General features: G+C 33.8%; 2 protein-coding genes across 8 annotated transcripts in view; one reads left to right on the top strand and one right to left on the bottom strand.

Moving 5' to 3' along the window:
* LOC143230215 (uncharacterized) overlaps window positions 1–16,877 on the top strand; it is a 111,546-nt gene extending 94,669 nt beyond the window's left edge. For all 6 annotated transcript variants that reach the window (XM_076463352.1, XM_076463351.1, XM_076463357.1 and 3 more), the window contains 9 exons: window positions 4,943–5,024; window positions 5,773–5,877; window positions 8,471–8,526; window positions 8,808–8,913; window positions 10,059–10,231; window positions 11,549–11,668; window positions 12,542–12,639; window positions 12,905–13,053; window positions 14,509–16,877. In XM_076463352.1, the coding sequence (XP_076319467.1) occupies window positions 4,943–5,024; window positions 5,773–5,877; window positions 8,471–8,526; window positions 8,808–8,913; window positions 10,059–10,231; window positions 11,549–11,668; window positions 12,542–12,639; window positions 12,905–13,053; window positions 14,509–15,713 (2,094 nt within the window). In that variant the 3' untranslated portion in view covers window positions 15,714–16,877. The remainder of the gene's footprint in view (window positions 1–4,942; window positions 5,025–5,772; window positions 5,878–8,470; window positions 8,527–8,807; window positions 8,914–10,058; window positions 10,232–11,548; window positions 11,669–12,541; window positions 12,640–12,904; window positions 13,054–14,508) is intronic.
* Window positions 16,878–17,719: 842 nt separating this feature from the next.
* The window catches only part of LOC143230216 (ELMO domain-containing protein 2), a 29,923-nt gene continuing 26,213 nt past the window's right edge, over window positions 17,720–21,429 (bottom strand). For both annotated transcript variants that reach the window (XM_076463358.1, XM_076463359.1), the window contains exon 8: window positions 17,720–19,840. In XM_076463358.1, coding sequence (XP_076319473.1) covers window positions 19,680–19,840 — 161 coding nt within the window. In that variant the 3' untranslated portion in view covers window positions 17,720–19,679. The remainder of the gene's footprint in view (window positions 19,841–21,429) is intronic.

Here is a 21,429-nt window from a genome sequence, read left to right on the forward strand (position 1 = left end):
TTGAATGCACGTGTTGATCCTTGGTCAGAAATTAAAGTTTACGCTAGTGAAGGTTACTTTATGGAAATAATTAAGGCAACGCATGTCGCAGTAGGAGTTGTGTGAACATTTTGAAGAGAGTAGTGAAGTTAGTGTTGTTAGTAATAGAAGCAGTTGAGGTCTAGAAGTTTGTATCATTCAACGTGATGTTTCGTAACTCATTGTGTTAGTAATAGAAGCAGTTGAGGTTTAGAAGTTTGTATCATTCATCGTGATGTTTCGTAACTCATTGTGTTAGTAATAGAAGCAGTTGAGGTTTAGAAGTTTGTATCATTCATCGTGATGTTTCGTAACTCATTGTGTTAGTAATAGAAGCAGTTGAGGTCTAGAAGTTTGTATCATTCAACGTGATGTTTCGTAACTCATTGTGTTAGTAATAGAAGCAGTTGAGGTCTAGAAGTTTGTATCATTCATCGTGATGTTTCGTAACTCATTGTGTTAGTAATAGAAGCAGTTGAGGTTTAGAAGTTTGTATCATTCAACGTGATGTTTCGTAACTCATTGTGTTAGTAATAGAAGCAGTTGAGGTTTAGAAGTTTGTATCATTCAACGTGATGTTTCGTAACTCATTGTGTTAGTAATAGAAGCAGTTGAGGTCTAGAAGTTTGTATCATTCAACGTGATGTTTCGTAACTCATTGTGTTAGTAATAGAAGCAGTTGAGGTTTAGAAGTTTGTATCATTCAACGTGATGTTTCGTAACTCATTGTGTTAGTAATAGAAGCAGTTGAGGTCTAGAAGTTTGTATCATTCAACGTGATGTTTCGTAACTCATTGTGTTAGTAATAGAAGCAGTTGAGGTTTAGAAGTTTGTATCATTCAACGTGATGTTTCGTAACTCATTGTGTTAGTAGTAGAAGCAGTTGAGGTTTAGAAGTTTGTATCATTCAACGTGATGTTTCGTAACTCATTGTGTTAGTAATAGAAGCAGTTGAGGTTTAGAAGTTTGTATCATTCAACGTGATGTTTCGTAACTCATTGTGTTAGTAGTAGAAGCAGTTGAGGTTTAGAAGTTTGTATCATTCAACGTGATGTTTCGTAACTCATTGTGTTAGTAATAGAAGCAGTTGAGGTTTAGAAGTTTGTATCATTCAACGTGATGTTTCGTAACTCATTGTGTTAGTAATAGAAGCAGTTGAGGTCTAGAAGTTTGTATCATTCAACGTGATGTTTCGTAACTCATTGTGTTAGTAATAGAAGCAGTTGAGGTTTAGAAGTTTGTATCATTCAACGTGATGTTTCGTAACTCATTGTGTTAGTAATAGAAGCAGTTGAGGTCTAGAAGTTTGTATCATTCAACGTGATGTTTCGTAACTCATTGTGTTAGTAATAGAAGCAGTTGAGGTTTAGAAGTTTGTATCATTCAACGTGATGTTTCGTAACTCATTGTGTTAGTAATAGAAGCAGTTGAGGTTTAGAAGTTTGTATCATTCAACGTGATCCATGAATCATACGTTGAGTTCAATTGTTGTGTTGTTCATGTCATGATCCATGAATCATACGTTGAGTTCAATTGTTGTGTTGTTCATGTCATGATCCATGAATCATACGTTGAGTTCAATTGTTGTGAATTGACGTCGTGTTACTCGAATGTTCCTAAATTGTTTTCATTGTTTTAAATAAGTGTTGTTGCATATTACCATCTAGTATTGTGGGGAACATGCTAGATTGTTGGCAATATGTGTGTGTAATAGTGAATTTTGAAGTGAAACAGTATCACAAATTGTATTGCAATAATAAAGTAGAGAAGAAGAATTCGTTTTGTCAATTGTGTTCTGAAATAACTGAATCAGACTGTGTGAACTTTGACCAAAAGAGATGATTATTTAAAGCTATGCATACAAATGTGGTAATTAACTGTAACGAACGTTTATAGCTACATTTAACCTGTTGTAAAACAAATGGAACGTTTGCTGTTTCTTTATTGTTCAATTTTCCAGCAAGTCATAGAAACCTGTTGTAAAGAATCCTGCCCATCTACACATTAACAAACGACATATATAATAGAAATAAAACGTGTTTGTTATATAATGCAAGTCTGGTGTCTATTTCAGGATCTTAGTGTGGGTTTTTAAACTGTATGTGTTAGGCAGTTATATACACTTTGAAACCCCTCTGTGGTAATGTGCATCTTACTGTCATGATGGTAACATTAACATTTGTACTCACAGCTTGTTTGTTGTTGTTTTTTTAATATTGTTCTACACAAATATTTTAAAATATTAAGTAATGAGTAGGTTTTGTTTTTCTGAAGTAGCTAGTAAGAATTATTCTCAACATATGTTCATAACCGAACAACTCGGTATAGAACTGGTTTGTAGTATGAAGATGTCTATGGGCGTTACCATAATAAGCCAGTGGTGTGAGTCTAACAGTCGTGACTTTAAACTTCAAGTTTTATATTCGTAAAAAATAATAAACAAATGAGTGATTATGTAAAGTCAGTTGTATATTTGTGTGCAATTAGCATCATACCAGGAACATTGTATCTGTTGCAATAAGGTTAACGTTCTTACCACGTGTGTGTGTGTGTGTGTGTGCTCTAAAAACGTTAAGTACGAGAAAAATTGTGTAAAAATGTATTTGTAAAAGAAACGTACATTATTCTCTACTACAGTACATTATTAGATTCTTCTTCAACTAATCTATTTTCTGTTATATCACCAACACTTTAAATAAAAAAATCTTTAATCGACGATGTGGTTTGTTTTGAGTTTGCGCAAAATTACACGAGGGATATATGCACTAGCCGTCCCTACTTTAGCAGTGTAAGACTTGATGGAAGGCAGCTAGTCATCACCACCCACCACCAACTCTTGGGCTACTCTTTTACCAACGAATAGTGTGATTGACCGTAACATTATAACACCCACACGGTTGAAAGGGCGAGAATATCTGGTGTGACGGGGATTCGAACCCGCGACCCTCGGATTACAAGTCGAGTGCCTTAGCCATCTGGTCATGCCGGGCCTTTTAATCGACGAAGACTCTAAATTAAGAAATCAACAAATATTTTTCCAGTTTTGTTGTCTATATACATTTCATTTTATACTTTCAATACGTAGACTAATAACGATGTTGGGTTATACTTTTTTGCTTAGAAACACGAAAGTTGTCGTTATAGTGTATTGTTACTAAAATGTACCGGCTGTTTTACTTATATTAAAAGTTGTTAATCTGGCTGATATTCTATGAGGTGGTAGTAGTCACTTCGTTATGAGTTCTTAAACTAGTCATATAAGGAATCGCTTCTATGTGCTTTTTTGCTAGCTTGCTTAATTTAAAAGATGCGCACTCACGTGGATGAGTAATAATACCCAAGTGCACACCCTTAGGGTCCACTTAATGAGTGCAAAATTGCATGGTTCTCGGTTCTTTCCTCTTAGAGCCATGCCTGTCACACACACACACACACACACACACACACACACACACACACACACACACATTTATTATTTTAGATACACATCATGCTGTTGAGAATCTTCAAACATTATTATTGACAGAGAAGGACGAAAATGTCACTATAGTCGATTTGTCACGTGATAAAGTGGGTTTTAATGCATTGTGAAAGTGTCTTAACAGATCGGTAAACAGAATGACACTGTTTCTCCTTCATTTGTGACTTGAATACGAAACATTGACCTAGTCCTTGCAAAGAGTTCATTTAGAGTTAGCGAACTGATACAAAATACAAACAAAAAAACACGAGATTACAAAGAGGGCAAAACCTGTTATGTAATCTGTATAATTGGGTAGAATGGACCCGAATATTGGCCATGACATTGGTTTAGTAGGTCAGCACATGGTGTTTAGAACGTTGTGCAGTAGGCAGTACAGAGCTGCAAGCATGGATGGAATCGTGAGGCAGTTATCAGTGTTTGTGGTAGGTTACTTGATTTATAATAATACAAACTCTGTTTTAATTTGGAGTTCAGCTTAAATTATATCTATATCTTGGTTTACAGTGACCGTTTTAACTCTTAAGTTAACCAAACAAGCTGTACAGAGGACTAGTTTGAAAGTAAAATAACAAAGCACATGTTTCATTACAACTGTAAAACTATTAAATGTGTTTAGGCTGGTTATGTTTCTGGTTAAATATTGTTTACCGACACCCACTCAAAACAATAGTATTGCTGAGTGTATAAAGGCCAGGTGGTTAAACCTCTGTTAAGTAGAGGAAAGTCTGAGGTTTCAAATCATTACATGTAGGTTTTGTTGACGTCACTTCATTGTTAACTAATTTAAGATGTGTTAATTATTTTGTGCCTTATATTAAAATAACGGCCTGGCTGCACATGGGAAAGTGTTCACTATATGTTTTATGTTTCAGTGTTTAAGGACGTTTTCTGAATTTCGTGGTCAAACTTTTGTTCTTTTCATGTATTACACTTTAAAGAAAGAACTTCCTTATTAAAAATATGAATCGTATCGAAATGTGGGGCAAGCTACAACACACCCATGTCATGGTCTGCTGTATTATTTAACACTCAGGACTGCTGTGTTATTTAAAGAGAAGTTGCTACAGTTTATAACGTTTTAAAAGTACGAGTAGCTGTATTCACGTGACCTTTGACATTGTATCAGATGTTGTATAAAAATGAATTACACTGGTATTAAGTTTAAATAGTGTGGGTGATAAGTCATCTGTTCGGTATATAAAGTTATCCCAACTGTCTCTAGAGTTATTCTGTCTTGAAGCACTTTAAAAGAAATTGTATCCTTCTGCTGGTTTTTGTACAGCAAGAAAAACACCAGCCTCTCCAATTTCTTAGATTTAGAGATTAGTGCAAAGCGTAGCCTATTTTACAGTAAACAAACTTTAATCCAGCTCGGCTAAGCTAAGGCACGCAGTGTTGTTTTTATCTAGATTTATGTTTTGACATGTTCTGTTTCCACAGCTGGATGCTTTCTCCAATCCTCGACTAGCGAACGAGGTTGAGAAGAGTCGAGAGGATCTTCGGAAAACTGAAACTCAGCTAAGTACGTTCTGGTGTGGTTGTGACGTTCAGCTAAGTACGTTCTGATGTAGTTGTGACGTTCAGCTAAGTACGTTCTGATGTAGTTGTGACGTTCAGCTAAGTACGTTCTGGTGTGGTTGTGACGTTCAGCTAAGTACGCTCTGGTGTGGTTGTGACGTTAGAGGGATAGAGAGGTATAACATGATTAGTTAGGTAACTACATGGAAACAATAATCAGTTGAACAACCAGATAGATGAAGTGAACCACCAGGGGGATGAATGCTCACAGTGGTTTACTGATGAGGTATAAAACCACTAGATTGTATGTTTTTATTGGCTTATCAGTGACCAACTGCAGTGGCTGAAGTATGAACCAAATATTGATGAATTTGAATACTGTGTTGATTCTTATTGTAATGTGTGGTGTACGTATACTGGTGACTGTCCTTTTTAATGGGAATGGTCATGCTCGTTTCATTAGCCAGGAGAAAATATATTTATATCTGTACCAGAGATAACTAATAAATGAGACATAGCAGTTGTATAGGGATTATGTTATGTAGTTGTGTGTAGACAAATAAGTCATACTGGTTAATAAATTGGTTGTATTTCTCTTTGCCATAAGTCAAGGAAACCTACTATAAATACAAGTGTAATGAAGCTAACATATTTTATACATGGTTAATTTGAAGTAATTCTTTTTTGTTTCAGTTACAAAGATTTTTTTTAATAACATTATGTGAATTGTCAGTTGCTTTACTAATTTGTAGACCAGTACCAGGAAGAAGTTGAACATTTAAAGAAATGCCATACAAAAGAAGTGGTGACTTTAAGAGAAGAGCTGGACCTTGTACACAAGGATGAATTAGCTAGATGTAAGTGTCTGAATTGTTAGTAGGTCTTGCTTTGAATGTTTGCACTTCAAGATGTTTAAATGTTTCATTTTCATGACGTCTACATGTTTATTTTACTTCTCAGGGTGCCTTCCTTACTAGGATGTCTACTTGTGTTACTAGTTTTAATGATTATATATTTTAATTGTCTGTGTGTCTTACTTCTTAGGATGTCTACTTGTGTTACTAGTTTTAATGATTACATATTTTAATTGTCTGTGTGTCTTACTTCTTAGGATGTCTACTTGTGTTACTAGTTTTAATGATTACATATTTTAATTGTCTGTGTGTCTTACTTCTTAGGATGTCTACTTGTGTTACTAGTTTTAATGATTACATATTTTAATTGTCTGTGTGTCTTACTTCTTAGGATGTCTACTTGTGTTACTAGTTTTAATGATTACATATTTTAATTGTCTGTGTCTTACTTCTTAGGATGTCTACTTGTGTTACTAGTTTTAATGATTACATATTTTAATTGTCTGTGTGTCTTACTTCTTAGGATGTCTACTTGTGTTACTAGTTTTAATGATTACATATTTTAATTGTCTGTGTGTCTTACTTCTTAGGATGTCTACTTGTGTTACTAGTTTTAATGATTACATATTTTAATTGTCTGTGTGTCTTACTTCTTAGGATGTCTACTTGTGTTACTAGTTTTAATGATTACATATTTTAATTGTCTGTGTGTCTTACTTCTTAGGATGTCTACTTGTGTTACTAGTTTTAATGATTACATATTTTAATTGTCTGTGTGTCTTACTTCTTAGGATGTCTACTTGTGTTACTAGTTTTAATGATTACATATTTTAATTGTCTGTGTGTCTTACTTCTTAGGATGTCTACTTGTGTTACTAGTTTTAATGATTACATATTTTAATTGTCTGTGTGTCTTACTTCTTAGGATGTCTACTTGTGTTACTAGTTTTAATGATTACATACTTTAATTGTCTGTGTGTCTTACTTCTTAGGATGTCTACTTGTGTTACTAGTTTTAATGATTACATACTTTAATTGTCTGTGTGTCTTACTTCTTACGATGTCTACTTGTGTTACTAGTTTTAATGATTACATATTTTAATTGTCTGTGTGTTTTACTTCTTAGGATGTCTACTTGTGTTACTAGTTTTAATGATTACATATTTTAATTGTCGGTGTGTCTTACTTCTTAGGATGTCTACTTGTGTTACTAGTTTTAATGATTACATATTTTAATTGTCTGTGTGTCTTACTTCTTAGGATGTCTTCTTGTGTTACTAGTTTTAATGATTACATATTTTAATTGTCGGTGTGTCTTACTTCTTACGATGTCTACTTGTGTTACTAGTTTTAATGATTACATATTTTAATTGTCTGTGTGTCTTACTTCTTAGGATGTCTACTTGTGTTACTAATTTTAATGATTACATATTTTAATTGTCTGTGTGTCTTACTTCTTAGGATGTCTACTTGTGTTACTAGTTTTAATGATTACATATTTTAATTGTCTGTGTGTCTTACTTCTTAGGATGTCTACTTGTGTTACTAGTTTTAATGATTACATATTTTAATTGTCTGTGTGTCTTACTTCTTAGGATGTCTACTTGTGTTACTAGTTTTAATGATTACATATTTTAATTGTCTGTGTGTCTTACTTCTTAGGATGTCTACTTGTGTTACTAGTTTTAATGATTACATATTTTAATTGTCTGTGTGTCTTACTTCTTAGGATGTCTACTTGTGTTACTAGTTTTAATGATTACATATTTTAATTGTCTGTGTGTCTTACTTCTTAGGATGTCTACTTGTGTTACTAGTTTTAATGATTACATATTTTAATTGTCTGTGTGTCTTACTTCTTAGGATGTCTACTTGTGTTACTAGTTTTAATGATTACATATTTTAATTGTCTGTGTGTCTTACTTCTTAGGATGTCTACTTGTGTTACTAGTTTTAATGATTACATATTTTAATTGTCGGTGTGTCTTACTTCTTAGGATGTCTACTTGTGTTACTAGTTTTAATGATTACATACTTTAATTGTCTGTGTGTCTTACTTCTTAGGATGTCTACTTGTGTTACTAGTTTTAATGATTACATATTTTAATTGTCTGTGTGTCTTACTTCTTAGGATGTCTACTTGTGTTACTAGTTTTAATGATTACATATTTTAATTGTCTGTGTGTCTTACTTCTTAGGATGTCTACTTGTGTTACTAGTTTTAATGATTACATATTTTAATTGTCTGTGTGTCTTACTTCTTAGGATGTCTACTTGTGTTACTAGTTTTAATGATTACATATTTTAATTGTCTGTGTGTCTTACTTCTTAGGATGTCTACTTGCTTCACTTCTCAGGTTTTCTGTATTGTTCAGTCCTTACATTATAAAGTGCTTGATCTGGTATCATAAAGCCATGTTTCATGTTCAGTCCTTTATATATAAAATTCACTGTCATTAAGTTGTGTTTTATATAACAATACATTGATATCTGTCAAACAATTCCTGTTCTTTTTGTAAAGAGGAATATTATATTTCACACTTTTTCACCTTAATTTGTATATTGTCACTCACGTTGTGAACATACGTTTTCCTAGTGGTTTTCAAGCATGAAAAAGAAGTGGAAGAGCTGAAGAATGAATATCATGAAAAGGTGATTATCTGTGTAATTAATGATTTGTCATCAGAAGTTCAATGTGTTGTATTATAACGGTTGTGGATGAATCAATAGATTATAAACAGTTTATAAGAGAAAATAGGCTTAAGTAAACAAAGCCTAATTTTAAATAATTTATATAATAACCAACATGTTTAGAAGTATAATTTTGAGTTTGTAATAATTTTAGAAGGTTAAAATGGTTATGTGGTTTGAGTTATTCAAATTGGTTAAACTTTCTATGGGGGTTTTGTGTGATTTTCTACTATGACTTACAGGTGGTGGGACTTACCGAGACCCATGCTAAGGCTTCAAAGGAAGTCCAAGAGAAACATTCTTCTGAAATACAAGCACTAAAAGAACAACATAAGAAACTATTAGAAGGTGTGTTTCTGATAGTTTAGGTGTCTTTACTATTTTAAGAAAGTAATACAGAAGGGTTTTAACTTGCTGTTAAAACAAGTTATCTTGATTCTAAAATAAAATATTTTTAAAATCTTTTTGTAACAGAAATCGATACAGACTGATTAAGTTTTCTACTGTTCCCCAACTGAACAGATTTATTTGTTTGTAGTTGAACACAGGTTTCAATAAAATACACGACTAAGATTGCATCACTCACTGACTGGGAACATTGGGTTTATTTTGATCTGTTAGTATAATGAACTTCAGAGAATATGATATGATCTTAGCTGGTTTATTACCAAGAGGGGGATGTAGGTATTGCAATCAGCAGGTCCATGTGTCTGTCTGTGTGTATCTTGAAAACTTAATAGACTTGTGTACATGAAAATTTAACACAAGATGTGAAGTCAGTATGGGACACATTTCCCCCAAATTTGGTTTGATTCTGGATCATTTTTTATAATGGGGTGAGTTCATGGTTTTGAATTAATAAACCTGTAAAGTATGATATGATTTGTACCAAACTTCATGGGCCAAGGTTAAAATTCTTCCTTGTACTACATATAAATGATCAGAATCATTATAAAGATGATAATTATCTTCCAAGATGTTAAAGATTCATTTTAACATTATTCAATATAAACACAGCAATCTCAGAAAGGGGCAGTGAGGTACGGGTATGGAATATTTGTGATTGCTCTCGTTCATAATGAGATACAAATTGGGTTTTGAACCTAACCAAACAATCACCATGTAACGTGTTGCCTAATTCCACTGTGTGGTATAAATACAGTAATTCATAGCCGAGTTCTGTCATGTGGCATTTATGCTGTAACTCAAGTTTTGTCAAAAGATATTCTTCAAAACACAAAGTTGTTTTGGTGAGTGGAGTTCACAGAAACAAGAGTAGGTGGGATTTTGCCTGACTACAAAATGTATCACAACTAGGTTTAAATAGGAGCAGAAGATACCAGTGAATAATGGTGACAGTCAATATCAAAAGTCAGCCAGAAACTGATAATCCAGTGTCAGTGTATTTAATATCTCATGTAGAAAATAAAGCATTTAAGGTTTTTACATTGAAAGCTTTTCTGACAAGCCACATGGCTTCTTGTATTCCACAGATCTTGAAAAGAACTTTACGGTTCGTCTGAAAGACATGGAACAGAGTCACGAAGCTGTGGTTTTGTCCCTAAGAGAACAGAATCACAAGTTACAACAGCAACTTGAAGAACTCCAGCAAGAGAAGCAGTCTGTTGAAGATGCATTGAAGCAAGACACAGATTCAAAAATCCAGGTTTGGAACTTAACTACACTAAGATATTTACAGCATTCTTCTTAAACTTGGCTTGTATCAAGGTTTTAAATATAGGTAACTGTTAAACCTTGTGTTTACTCTGAGGTTAGTGTTGGGAACATATTGTTCTTCTGATGGTCAGTTATAATGGTCTTCTGCTGTAGTTTTATTTTGTAGTTAGTGTAGAACCAGAAGACTGATCTAAAGCTGTAATACATAGTTTTATTTCGTAGTTAGTAATGAACCAGAAGACTGATCTAAAGCTGTAATACATACAGTTTTATTTTGTAGTTAGTGATGAACCAGAAGACTGATCTAAAGCTGTAATACATACAGTTTTATTTTGTAGTTAGTGATGAACCAGAAGACTGATCTAAAGCTGTAATACATACAGTTTTATTTTGTAGTTAGTAATGAACCAGAAGACTGATCTATAGCTGTAATACATAGGTTTATTTTGTAGTTAGTGATGAACCAGAAGACTGATCTAAAGCTGTAATACATACAGTTTTATTTTGTAGTTAGTGATGAACCAGAAGACTGATCTAAAGCTGTAATACATACAGTTTTATTTTGTAGTTAGTGATGAACCAGAAGACTGATCTATAGCTATAATACACAGTTTTATTTTGTAATTAGTAATGAACCAGAAGACTGATTTAAAGCTGTAATACATACAGTTTTATTTTGTAGTTAGTAATGAACCAGAAGACTGATCTAAAGCTGTAATACATACAGTTTTATTTTGTAGTTAGTGATGAACCAGAAGACTGATCTAAAGCTGTAATACATACAGTTTTATTTTGTAGTTAGTGAACCAGAAGATGATCTAAGCTGTAATACATAGTTTATTTTGTAGTTACTGATGAACCAGAAGACTGAAAGCTGTAATACATACAGTTTTATTTTGTAGTTAGTGATGAACCAGAAGACTGATCTAAAACTGTAATACATACAGTTTTATTTTGTAGTTAGTGATGAACCAGAAGACTGATCTATAGCTATAATACACAGTTTTATTTTGTAATTAGTAATGAACCAGAAGACTGATTTAAAGCTGTAATACATACAGTTTTATTTTGTAGTTAGTAATGAACCAGAAGACTGATTTAAAGCTGTAATACATACAGTTTTATTTTGTAGTTAGTAATGAACCAGAAGACTGATCTAAAGCTGTAATACATACAGTTTTATTTTGTAGTTAGTGATGAACCAGAAGACTGATCTATAGCTGTAACACATACAGTTTTATTTTGTAGTTAGTGATGAACCAGAAGACTGATCTATAGCTGTAATACATACAGTTTTATTTTGTAGCTAATAATGAACCAGAAGACTGATCTAAAGAAGGAAGTGGAAAGTTTAAAAACTGTTCTTGAAATGAAAAAGTGTGAAATTCAGAATTTACGAACAGAAAACCTGAAAATGCAGAAAGATGTGAGTAAAGATTTAGTGGTTTCAGAAACCTAAAAGTAAAATCCTGTTTTACATGGAGATTTCTGTATTACAATTGATTTAAATTGGAATCCTAAAGATCCATTCTTCTTTAGCATTAGTGATAAATAAAGTTAAAAAAAAACCATCTAAAAATTAGTTATATATATATCTTGCTTCAAGGTTTTTATTGATACTAACTGTTCATGCTTAGAGGAAATGGAGAGAATAATATCGGTGAAACGTTAAGAATGGCATTTCTATTGATACTAACAGGAGTTCGGTGAATTGTTGAGAATGGGAAATCACCATGAGAAGAATCGGTGAATTGTTGAGAAAACGTTAAGAATGGAATAATGCTGAACGTTGAGAATGGCATGCTACACGAGTCACCAGGAGAATAATATCGGTGAATTGTTGAGAATGGCATGCTACATACACGAGTCACCAGGAGAATAATATCGGTGAATCGTTAAGAATGGCATGCTACGTACGAGTCACCATGACAGTGGAAGTACAAAAAAATGTACAAAAGTACAAAAAAAGTACAACAAAATTGATTACTGGTGTCATATTATTTAAAAGTAACATTTTTACTTGATACAGTTCCTGATAAATGAAAATAATTGTACTCATTGTTGAACATAGATTTTAAAAGTTTGGATAAAGTTAAACCTAACTCTGAGAGTCACTTTACATACACTAAGTTGTTGGATGGGTTTGTGATGTTCAGAGAATTTAAAACAGCCAATTTAGATAGTTTGTCAGAATCAGTAAGAAGTTTGTAAAACAAAGCTAATTATATTTCTTATTAAGAGTTAATATAGTATCAGCTTGGATTTCATTGAATAAAGGTGTTTTGGTGTAACTTGTTAGTTGGAAGAACTGTCAGTGGCTAAAGAACAAGTGGAGAAGTTAAAAGCAAGGAATGAAGACTTACAGGCTAGAGTTGATGAGAAGGTGGAGCAGGAACGGTTAGTTTACAGAAATAGTTACAGTTATACATTATAACTAACAAGTTTACAGAAATAGTTACAGTTATACAAGGTTACTATACATAACTAACTAACAAGTGTACCATGTTGTACTGTTTTCAAACATTACAAATAACTACACAAGTTTACCATGTTGTACTGTTTGTGATATGAATGCTTGCTTAATCCTGAAACATTCTGTTTGATATTTTATATATTTATAAGATTAAACCAAGTGTTAAAGTCATGTCCTTTGTTTCGACAGCCAGTTGTCATGTGAGCAGGTGAAATTAAGGGAAAGTTATGAAAAAGAATCGAAGGTGAACAAGAGATTGTCAATGGAGAAGGAAGAACTTGTGTGGAAACTGAAGCAAACCATGGAGGCCAGCATACTACTTAGCAGTCCAACTGGTGGTAGGTTACAGAATTACTGTTGTATTGGAATGTGTGTCCATGGAGGCCAGCATACTACTTAGCAGTCCAACTGGTGGTAGGTTATAGAATTACTGTTGTATTGGTATGTGTGTCCATGGAGGCCAGCATACTACTTAGCAGTCCAACTGGTGGTAGGTTATAGAATTACTGTTGTACTGGTATGTGTGTCTATGGAGGCCAGCATACTACTTAGCAGTCCAACTGGTGGTAGGTTATAGAATTACTGTTGTACTGGTATGTGTGTCTATGGAGGCCAGCATACTACTTAGCAGTCCAACTGGTGGTAGGTTATAGAATTACTGTTGTATTGGTATGTGTGTCTATGGAGGCCAGCATGGTACTTAGCAGTCCAACTGGTAGTAGGTTATAGAATTACTGTTGTATTGGTATGTGTGTCTATGGAGGCCAGCATACTACTTAGCAGTCCAACTGGTGGTAGGTTATAGAATTAGTTATATTGGTATGTGTGTCCATGGAGGCCAGCATACTACTTAGCAGTCCAACTGGTGGTAGGTTATAGAATTACTGTTGTATTGGTATGTGTGTCTATGGAGGCCAGCATACTACTTAGCAGTCCAACTGGTGGTAGGTTATAGAATTACTGTTGTATGGTGGTATGTGTGTCTATGGAGGCCAGCATACTACTTAGCAGTCCAACTGGTGGTAGGTTATAGAATTACTGTTGTATTGGTATGTGTGTCCATGGAGGCCAGCATACTACTTAGCAGTCCAACTGGTGGTAGGTTATAGAATTACTGTTGTATTGGTATGTGTGTCTATGGAGGCCAGCATACTACTTAGCAGTCCAACTGGTGGTAGGTTATAGAATTACTGTTGTATTGGTATGTGTGCCTATGGAGGCCAGCATACAACTTAGCAGTCCAACTGGTGGTAGGTTATAGAATTACTGTTGTACTGGTATGTGTGTCCATGGAGGCCAGCATACTACTTAGCAGTCCAACTGGTGGTAGGTTATAGAATTACTGTTGTATTGGTATGTGTGTCTATGGAGGCCAGCATACTACTTAGCAGTCCAACTGGTGGTAGGTTATAGAATTACTGTTGTATTGGTATGTTTATCTATTCCTTAATATGTAACCTTTTTAATTGGTGTGTTTATTGTTTTAATCATATATTTTTGTACCTGTTAATGTGTTTACGTGGTAGTATGTTACAGAATTACCATTTATATTATTTTAGTCCTAATCATGTTAACATTTTCATTATTTTTTGAGAAAATATCTCTGTTATAGAAGCTTGTAAAGTAGTTAAGAACCCACATTTTTACTAATTATATCTGTAATCCGTTATTTCTAGTAACTTGTTAAATAAATTCATTTTTTAATTATAAAAAATGAAACAGAGATTCTCTGTATGAAAACAAGATACACTATGTAAAATAACAACCATTAATGAATACAAACATCCTTTCAGATACACCTGCAATTGACAGACTCGATCAATTGGCAAAGGACTACACCCTAAGAAAGTCACCAATTAGGATGTCTGTATTTTTTGATACCTTAGATGCAAATAGTAGTTATTACAAACATTCCAGCCCAGGGCAGAAGTCGGGACATCTGGCATCTCCCAGAACACGAAGTTTGCGCCAGGGCTCTAATTCTTCCCCTTCCACTCCGAACAAAAAGCGGCGTCCGAGATCACTGGAGACCGAGAAGTCTCCAGAGAGAAAGGTTTCTACTATGGCAGACGTCAAGATATGTTTGAAGTACAATGAAGATGAATGTCAGCAAGGTACACAAGAAGATAACACTCAAGATTTGTCTAAAACCTTTCCAATTGGAGATGTGGAACTCACACCCACAGAAGAAATTGTTGAAGTTGTTTCACAGGCACCTGTTCACAAGGAGCAATATAGTAATGAACTCCCAGAGAAGCACCAAGAAGCACCTAAAATATGTACAGCTACTGCTGTTCTTTCTGAGAACTCTGACTTGGCTACAGATAGTCTTAGAGAAGAATTAATGCAGGAAACTATGGAGTCACCAAAGACAATGACAGATGTACAAAAAACTACCACCATTTTGCTTTGTTCGGGTGATTCTTCTAGTTCTACCTCAAGTAATGTGGAGCAGTATGACATTGTAAAGCAGGTTCACATCAGGACAAAGTCCATTGATCAGCCATCGGGGGCAGGAGAGCAACTGGCCACCACTCTAGTTTCAGCAGGGATCCCTGAGGTAGATGGATCTTGGCAGGGCAGCATGACATCATCTGGTAGTTCTTGGTCAATGGGCCTCGATGTGGGTGACAATAAGGAAATAGCAGTGGAAGAACATGCTGAAAAAGTTAATGATTTCAATGAAAGCTCCGAGGATCGATCTGAATCCAGCAGTGAACAGGATGACTATCCAGTTGCTCCTCGTTGTTTAGCTGGCGAGGCCATGATTCCAGAGGAATCCCCTCCATCTATTACTGAAAGCAGCAGTGAAGGCTCTCCTGTATCCAAACGTCCTTGCCACAAAGACAAACAGGACTCTTCAGTAAAATTAATAGATGGAACAGAGGAAAGTTCTGATGGCATATTTACCCTGGATGATGGTGAGCAGGGACCACTCCAAGAAGGCAATGATGTTAACTGGTGTGATGATGACCTACCATCTGAGACAGAAGTTTAAGATATAAACTACACTATCATCAGGAGTGGAGATGTGATTTTCCTTTTTAATTTCATATGATAGCAACATCCATTGTTACTGGTTTGATAAAACTCTTTATCCAAATGTATAATTATGTTTCAAGTTGCCATAAGCTTTACTCTGTGCTTCCAACAACGAACAACAAGAAAATCAAAGGGCCAGGAGTGAAAGAAGACAAAATGCTCACTTTGCACTCAGTAGGTTTTTTTTTTCTTTGAATACCAGTCGTTTCATGTAAAGTGATGATTAAAAAAAATCTGTTTAGAGTTAAAAGCTATTTATTGTACCTGTATATTCTGATCCATTGACTGTGATTCAGTTTCTTTTTCAGATACTAGTCTGTTGAGTGTAGGTTTAGCTTTTGAAACATGATTTGTTGTTCAGTTAGTATGGGACCATAATTAGTATACACAAATATGAAACTGCCAACCAGTCAGTATTCCACCCACTTAAAGATTGGCATACTATTTGGGAGGTACCACATGTCACAGTTAAATGTAAGGTAGCTTTGTTATATCAGTTTGTGTTAAATAGCAAGTAAGTTGTGTGCATTTAGTTACGGAGAATATAATATTTGCTCTACTGATAAGTTTCTTATTCAGAAAGATAGTACTCAAGATGTATGTATAATATGCTCGCCACTGTTAATTGTACTATGCATTCTATAAATATATACTTATAGTGATGTAAATCTGATGTGCTTGTGTCTAATTTATCATTGGTGCTAGGGACACACACACACTGCTATAAAATACATATATTGTCATAAACTTATTAGAGTATACTTTGAAAAACTATTACACAAAACTCTAAAGAGACATGTTAATAAATGTGCTTTATTCAGATGGTTGTGATTCTATTGTAACTTTGTTGTGAGTAAGGTTTAAATATTGTACCTACTGTTCAATCTATTATCAATTAGTATGTCATTCCACCACTGTTGAAGATTTTATCTTTCCAAACCATATGATACTGCTAGGTTGCTGTTTCCATACATGTAAACAAATTTGGTTTCTCACACTTCAATTTGTTTTTTTAATTAAATATGTCATTCCTGTGGTGTTATCCTATACGTATTGTAGACTGTACTATGTTACAAAATGTAAAGTTTTACTGAATAAAGATTTAAAAATGAAGACAAGTTTACCAACTTTCAGTGTGAATGGATAATGTTTGTAGTGAGAAAAGTAACTGTGATAAATGTTTCACTTCAACCCTTTTTTGGAAGGGGCTAAACAAATTGTATAAAACTTATTAAATAGCATCTAGTTTGAGTTTTGAAAGAAAGTAATTTTTCCCCATTATTTCTTATGTAATCAAATTAAAACTCAATTCTGTTTTACTGTTCGTTCTCTCTATCTGGTCATTTTCAACGTGACTGGTAATCATTTACAACCAGGAAAAGTGACAAATCAACAAACAACGTTAATAAAATGCCTAATTCACAGAAGTGTTTGGTGACCTCTGTCAGCTTTAGCTACGTACACTATATTTGTTAACAACACTCTTGTTGGAAATTAATATTATTTAAGATTCAGTTTTCTGGAAGAAAAGGAAATAAAGGGTTCAGAAACATCTTGGGTTTGTTCCAACCTTTTCCAAGAATGTCTCATTCCTGGATTGGGGAACACTAGGTCTTCACCAAAATATTCCATGAAAGTTTCAAGGAGTATGTTTACAAATGTTATGGATTCTTAAATAAATCCAGATATGAAGTAATTTAAAATAAAGACAATAACTAAACATTTCTTAAATGTATAATTTGACTATTTTTTCACTCATTTGTTTAAGAAAATAGTTGAAATTACTTCAGAAACAATGCCAATGTTAATACATTAGGATTTTATTTCCTGATGCACAAATCAACTACCAAGATGACAAAAAGGATGAAATTCTGGCTCTAGATGGAGTTGCTTGTTTTGAAGCTACCTGTCATATGTTGAACATCCATTGGATACAGAAAACAATGCCACACCCACACGTTATACCAAGAAACTGTACAACTTTATTTTGATTAGTGCAAAACTTTAAATAATTCAACATTTGATCAAATTCAGACATGTCACAGTAGTGGTCAACCCATGATCAAATTAATGTCACTGACCATTCATCTTGTGACTAGTATTAAGATAAATAGGTTACTAAAGGTTAACCAAGAAATTGGCTTGTATTCTATTCTTTTCTTTTCTTTCCACCAATACATTTGAAACATGAACCTTTGTTGTAAAAACTACAGTGCTTATAGTGTCCCATATCTTGTAATTAAAATGTTAACCCAGGTTTAACATAGTAGTACAAGATATCTTTGAATTTATCTAATAGCCATAGTTTGTAGACGACTTGGATGACCTATGACTCTGATATCCTTTCTTTACCTTGAAGCTGAACAAAATAATACAAGGTTTGGTGTTTTAACAGATTTTATCTGTTAAAACATTGAGGACAAAATAACATCTTTAACTCTCAGTGATTCATTTCAAAGGTATTAAAATATCCTCAGAAAAAATAAACTTATGTTTAAATAGTTGAATTTAGGATATCCTAAACATTCCTTCAAGGTTTTCTTAGTAAGAGTTGAAATGAGAAGATTGTATTAACATTTTATGAAAACACAACTATAAGGCATTTCAGAAAACAGGTTTGTAACTGCTAGGTTATGAAAACAACAGGCCTGTGTTGTTGTTAGATTGACACATCAAATGTGCATTTTATTAAAAGTGAAGTAAGAACGGAGGTAAAAACCACAACATTGCCCACTATACACATAGCTGTATATAATTTATCACAATAACTGGAACAGAGTAAAGCTGTGCTCTCTGAAAGCCTAAAATAATTTTCTGTGGATTTATTAACCACCCAAAATCATCAGTGAGAAATGCATATATCCACTGAGAAATAGTGATGACTTTGTAAAAACATTAGATCTGGACCACTAAAACTAATAACCCACCACCAACAGTTCTTAACCTTTACAAATATTTTGGGTTTCAGGCTTTCTACTGTTATGACATATCTAATTAGGGTTACACATTTTAAAAAAATGTCCTGGTTCAATAAACTTACTACTGTAGGTGACAGAAATAGAACCAACATGACAAAAAATGAAAACAATCCACAGATGTACATTAGTGGTGGTTATTTACTCTTCAAACCCTAAATAGTTAAGTTTTGAGTATGTATATATTTCATGTAAAAACACATCGATAGAAGTAAAAACTACTTCCAGGGGTTGCATATAATGAATAATAAAAACCATTATACGATTTATTACATCACTTCATACTAGTTGCTATCTAACACTAATGCTTCTTGTAAGAGGAACATTTAAAAGTGCACTTACAAGAAACTGTTACACTATATTAAGTAGTCCTAACTGGTGAAAAACAGAACACAATAACATGACAGTTACATTCTAACATCATATTTAAGAGAGTGGGGGTATGTAAAAGGTATCAGAATATTTCTAATAAACATTTGCTACTCATTCTCACAATGTAGTATTATAGGGATGAACTTTAAATTTACTTTTCTTGTATAAAGCATTCTTGGGAAGTCCAAGAAATCATTTGTATGCAACACTAAAAGTAAAAACTGCTAATCATGAAAAAAATGGACATGGTTCAAGTAAACAATGCTGTGCTTGTTTAATGACATTTCTCTGATCATATTAATTATGACTAGTATTTATGTTACTAGCCTACCACAATGTCACCTTACCAAAATAACACAAAGTTTTCACTAAAAAATACATGATCTGATAGTAGAAATTCTTGATTTTTAAACAAATTAATACTGTTTTAAATAAAGTAATTTAAAACACCTTATAAATATATAATACACCACACAGCTTCATTTTAGTACACATTGTTTCTGTTGCACATTACTAACTTGAACCTGTTTTTTATCATTAAGGATAGAAATCTTAGCTGTATTTGTGAGGTAACATCATAATGTCTCTACAGCCATATTCAACTTTAGTAAAGTAAGTGGGTTGGACAAGCCCCGAATTACATGTTCCTCAAACTTGGATCTGATGTGGTTGAACTCCATTATGTCTCGAGGTTTCTCAGCTAGCCAAAAACTGTCAAATTTATGAAATATATAGCCTGAAAGCAAGAAAAATGAATTACCATGAAAATTAAAATAATGCAGCATCGAATAAAATATTTAGGACACATTCATCCAAATATTTGTAACCTAACCTATTTTATAATTTAAAGTTACATTTTTATATGGAAGAGAATCCACTCAGTGTCACAAAATGAAAGAATTTTTACACCATATTATCTAATCTTCTGCTCATTATTACAAACTAGCAACCAATTTTATTAGTAATGGAAACTTCATCCATCAACCCTGAAGCACAACATTATTAATAAAGCTGGTTGCTAGTTTATAATAATAATGAGCAGAAATTTAGATAATATGGTGTAAAAAATTCTTTCTAGCAACCAGCTTTATTAATAATGTTATGAATCAGGGTCTGTGGATGAAGTTTACATTACTAATTATTAGAACATCTTAATGAAAGCAAATATGTCAACTCCATTCCTGTACAAACAATACCTGTTGCCCAGTCTCAGAATTCTTCAGACTTGTTGAGATACAACAAACAGAAACACTATTGGCTGAAATGTTATTTTATTACCAAATTCTTGGCCAATAATTGTTATGCTGTAAGTGGGATTAAGTTGGTGAAATGTAAACATGTACATCCTACCAACATATGAACCTATTACTACAACTAAGATGCACATCCTACCAACATATGAACCTATTACTACAACTAAGATGCACATCCTACCAGTACATGAACCTATTACTACAACTAAGATGCACATCCTAACAATACACGAACCTGTTACTAAGATGCACGTCCTACTAATACATGAACCTGTTACTACAACTAAGATGCACATCCTACCAGTACACGAACCTGCTACTACTAAGATGCACGTCCTACCAGTACACGAACCTGCTACTACAACTAAGATGCACATCCTACCAGTACACGAACCTGTTACTACAACTAAGATGCACATCCTACCAGTACACGAACCTGCTACTACAACTAAGATGCACATCCTACCAGTACACGAACCTGTTACTACAACTAAGATGCACATCCTAACAATACACGAACCTGTTACTAAGATGCACGTCCTACTAATACATGAACCTGTTACTACAACTAAGATGCACATCCTACCAGTACACGAACCTGTTACTACAACTAAGATGCACATCCTAACAATACACGAACCTGTTACTAAGATGCACGTCCTACTAATACACGAACCTGTTACAACTAAGATGCACATCCTACCTACTAATACATGTAACCTGTTACTACAACTAAGATGCACATCCTAACAATACACGAACCTGTTACAACTAAGATGCACATCCTACCAGTACACGAACCTGTTACTACAACTAAGATGCACATCCTACCAATACATGAACTTGTTACTACAACTAAGATGTACATCCTACCAGTACACGAACCTGCTACTACAACTAAGATGCACATCCTAACAATACACGAACCTGTTACTAAGATGCACGTCCTACTAATACACGAACCTGTTACTAAGATGCACGTCCTACTAATACACGAACCTGTTACTACAACTAAGATGCACATCCTAACAATACACGAACCTGTTACGAAGATGCACGTCCTACCAGTACA

This window comes from Tachypleus tridentatus, chromosome 10, assembly GCF_004210375.1.
Source record: "Tachypleus tridentatus isolate NWPU-2018 chromosome 10, ASM421037v1, whole genome shotgun sequence".
NCBI classification, from domain to species: Eukaryota; Metazoa; Arthropoda; class Merostomata; order Xiphosura; family Limulidae; genus Tachypleus; species Tachypleus tridentatus.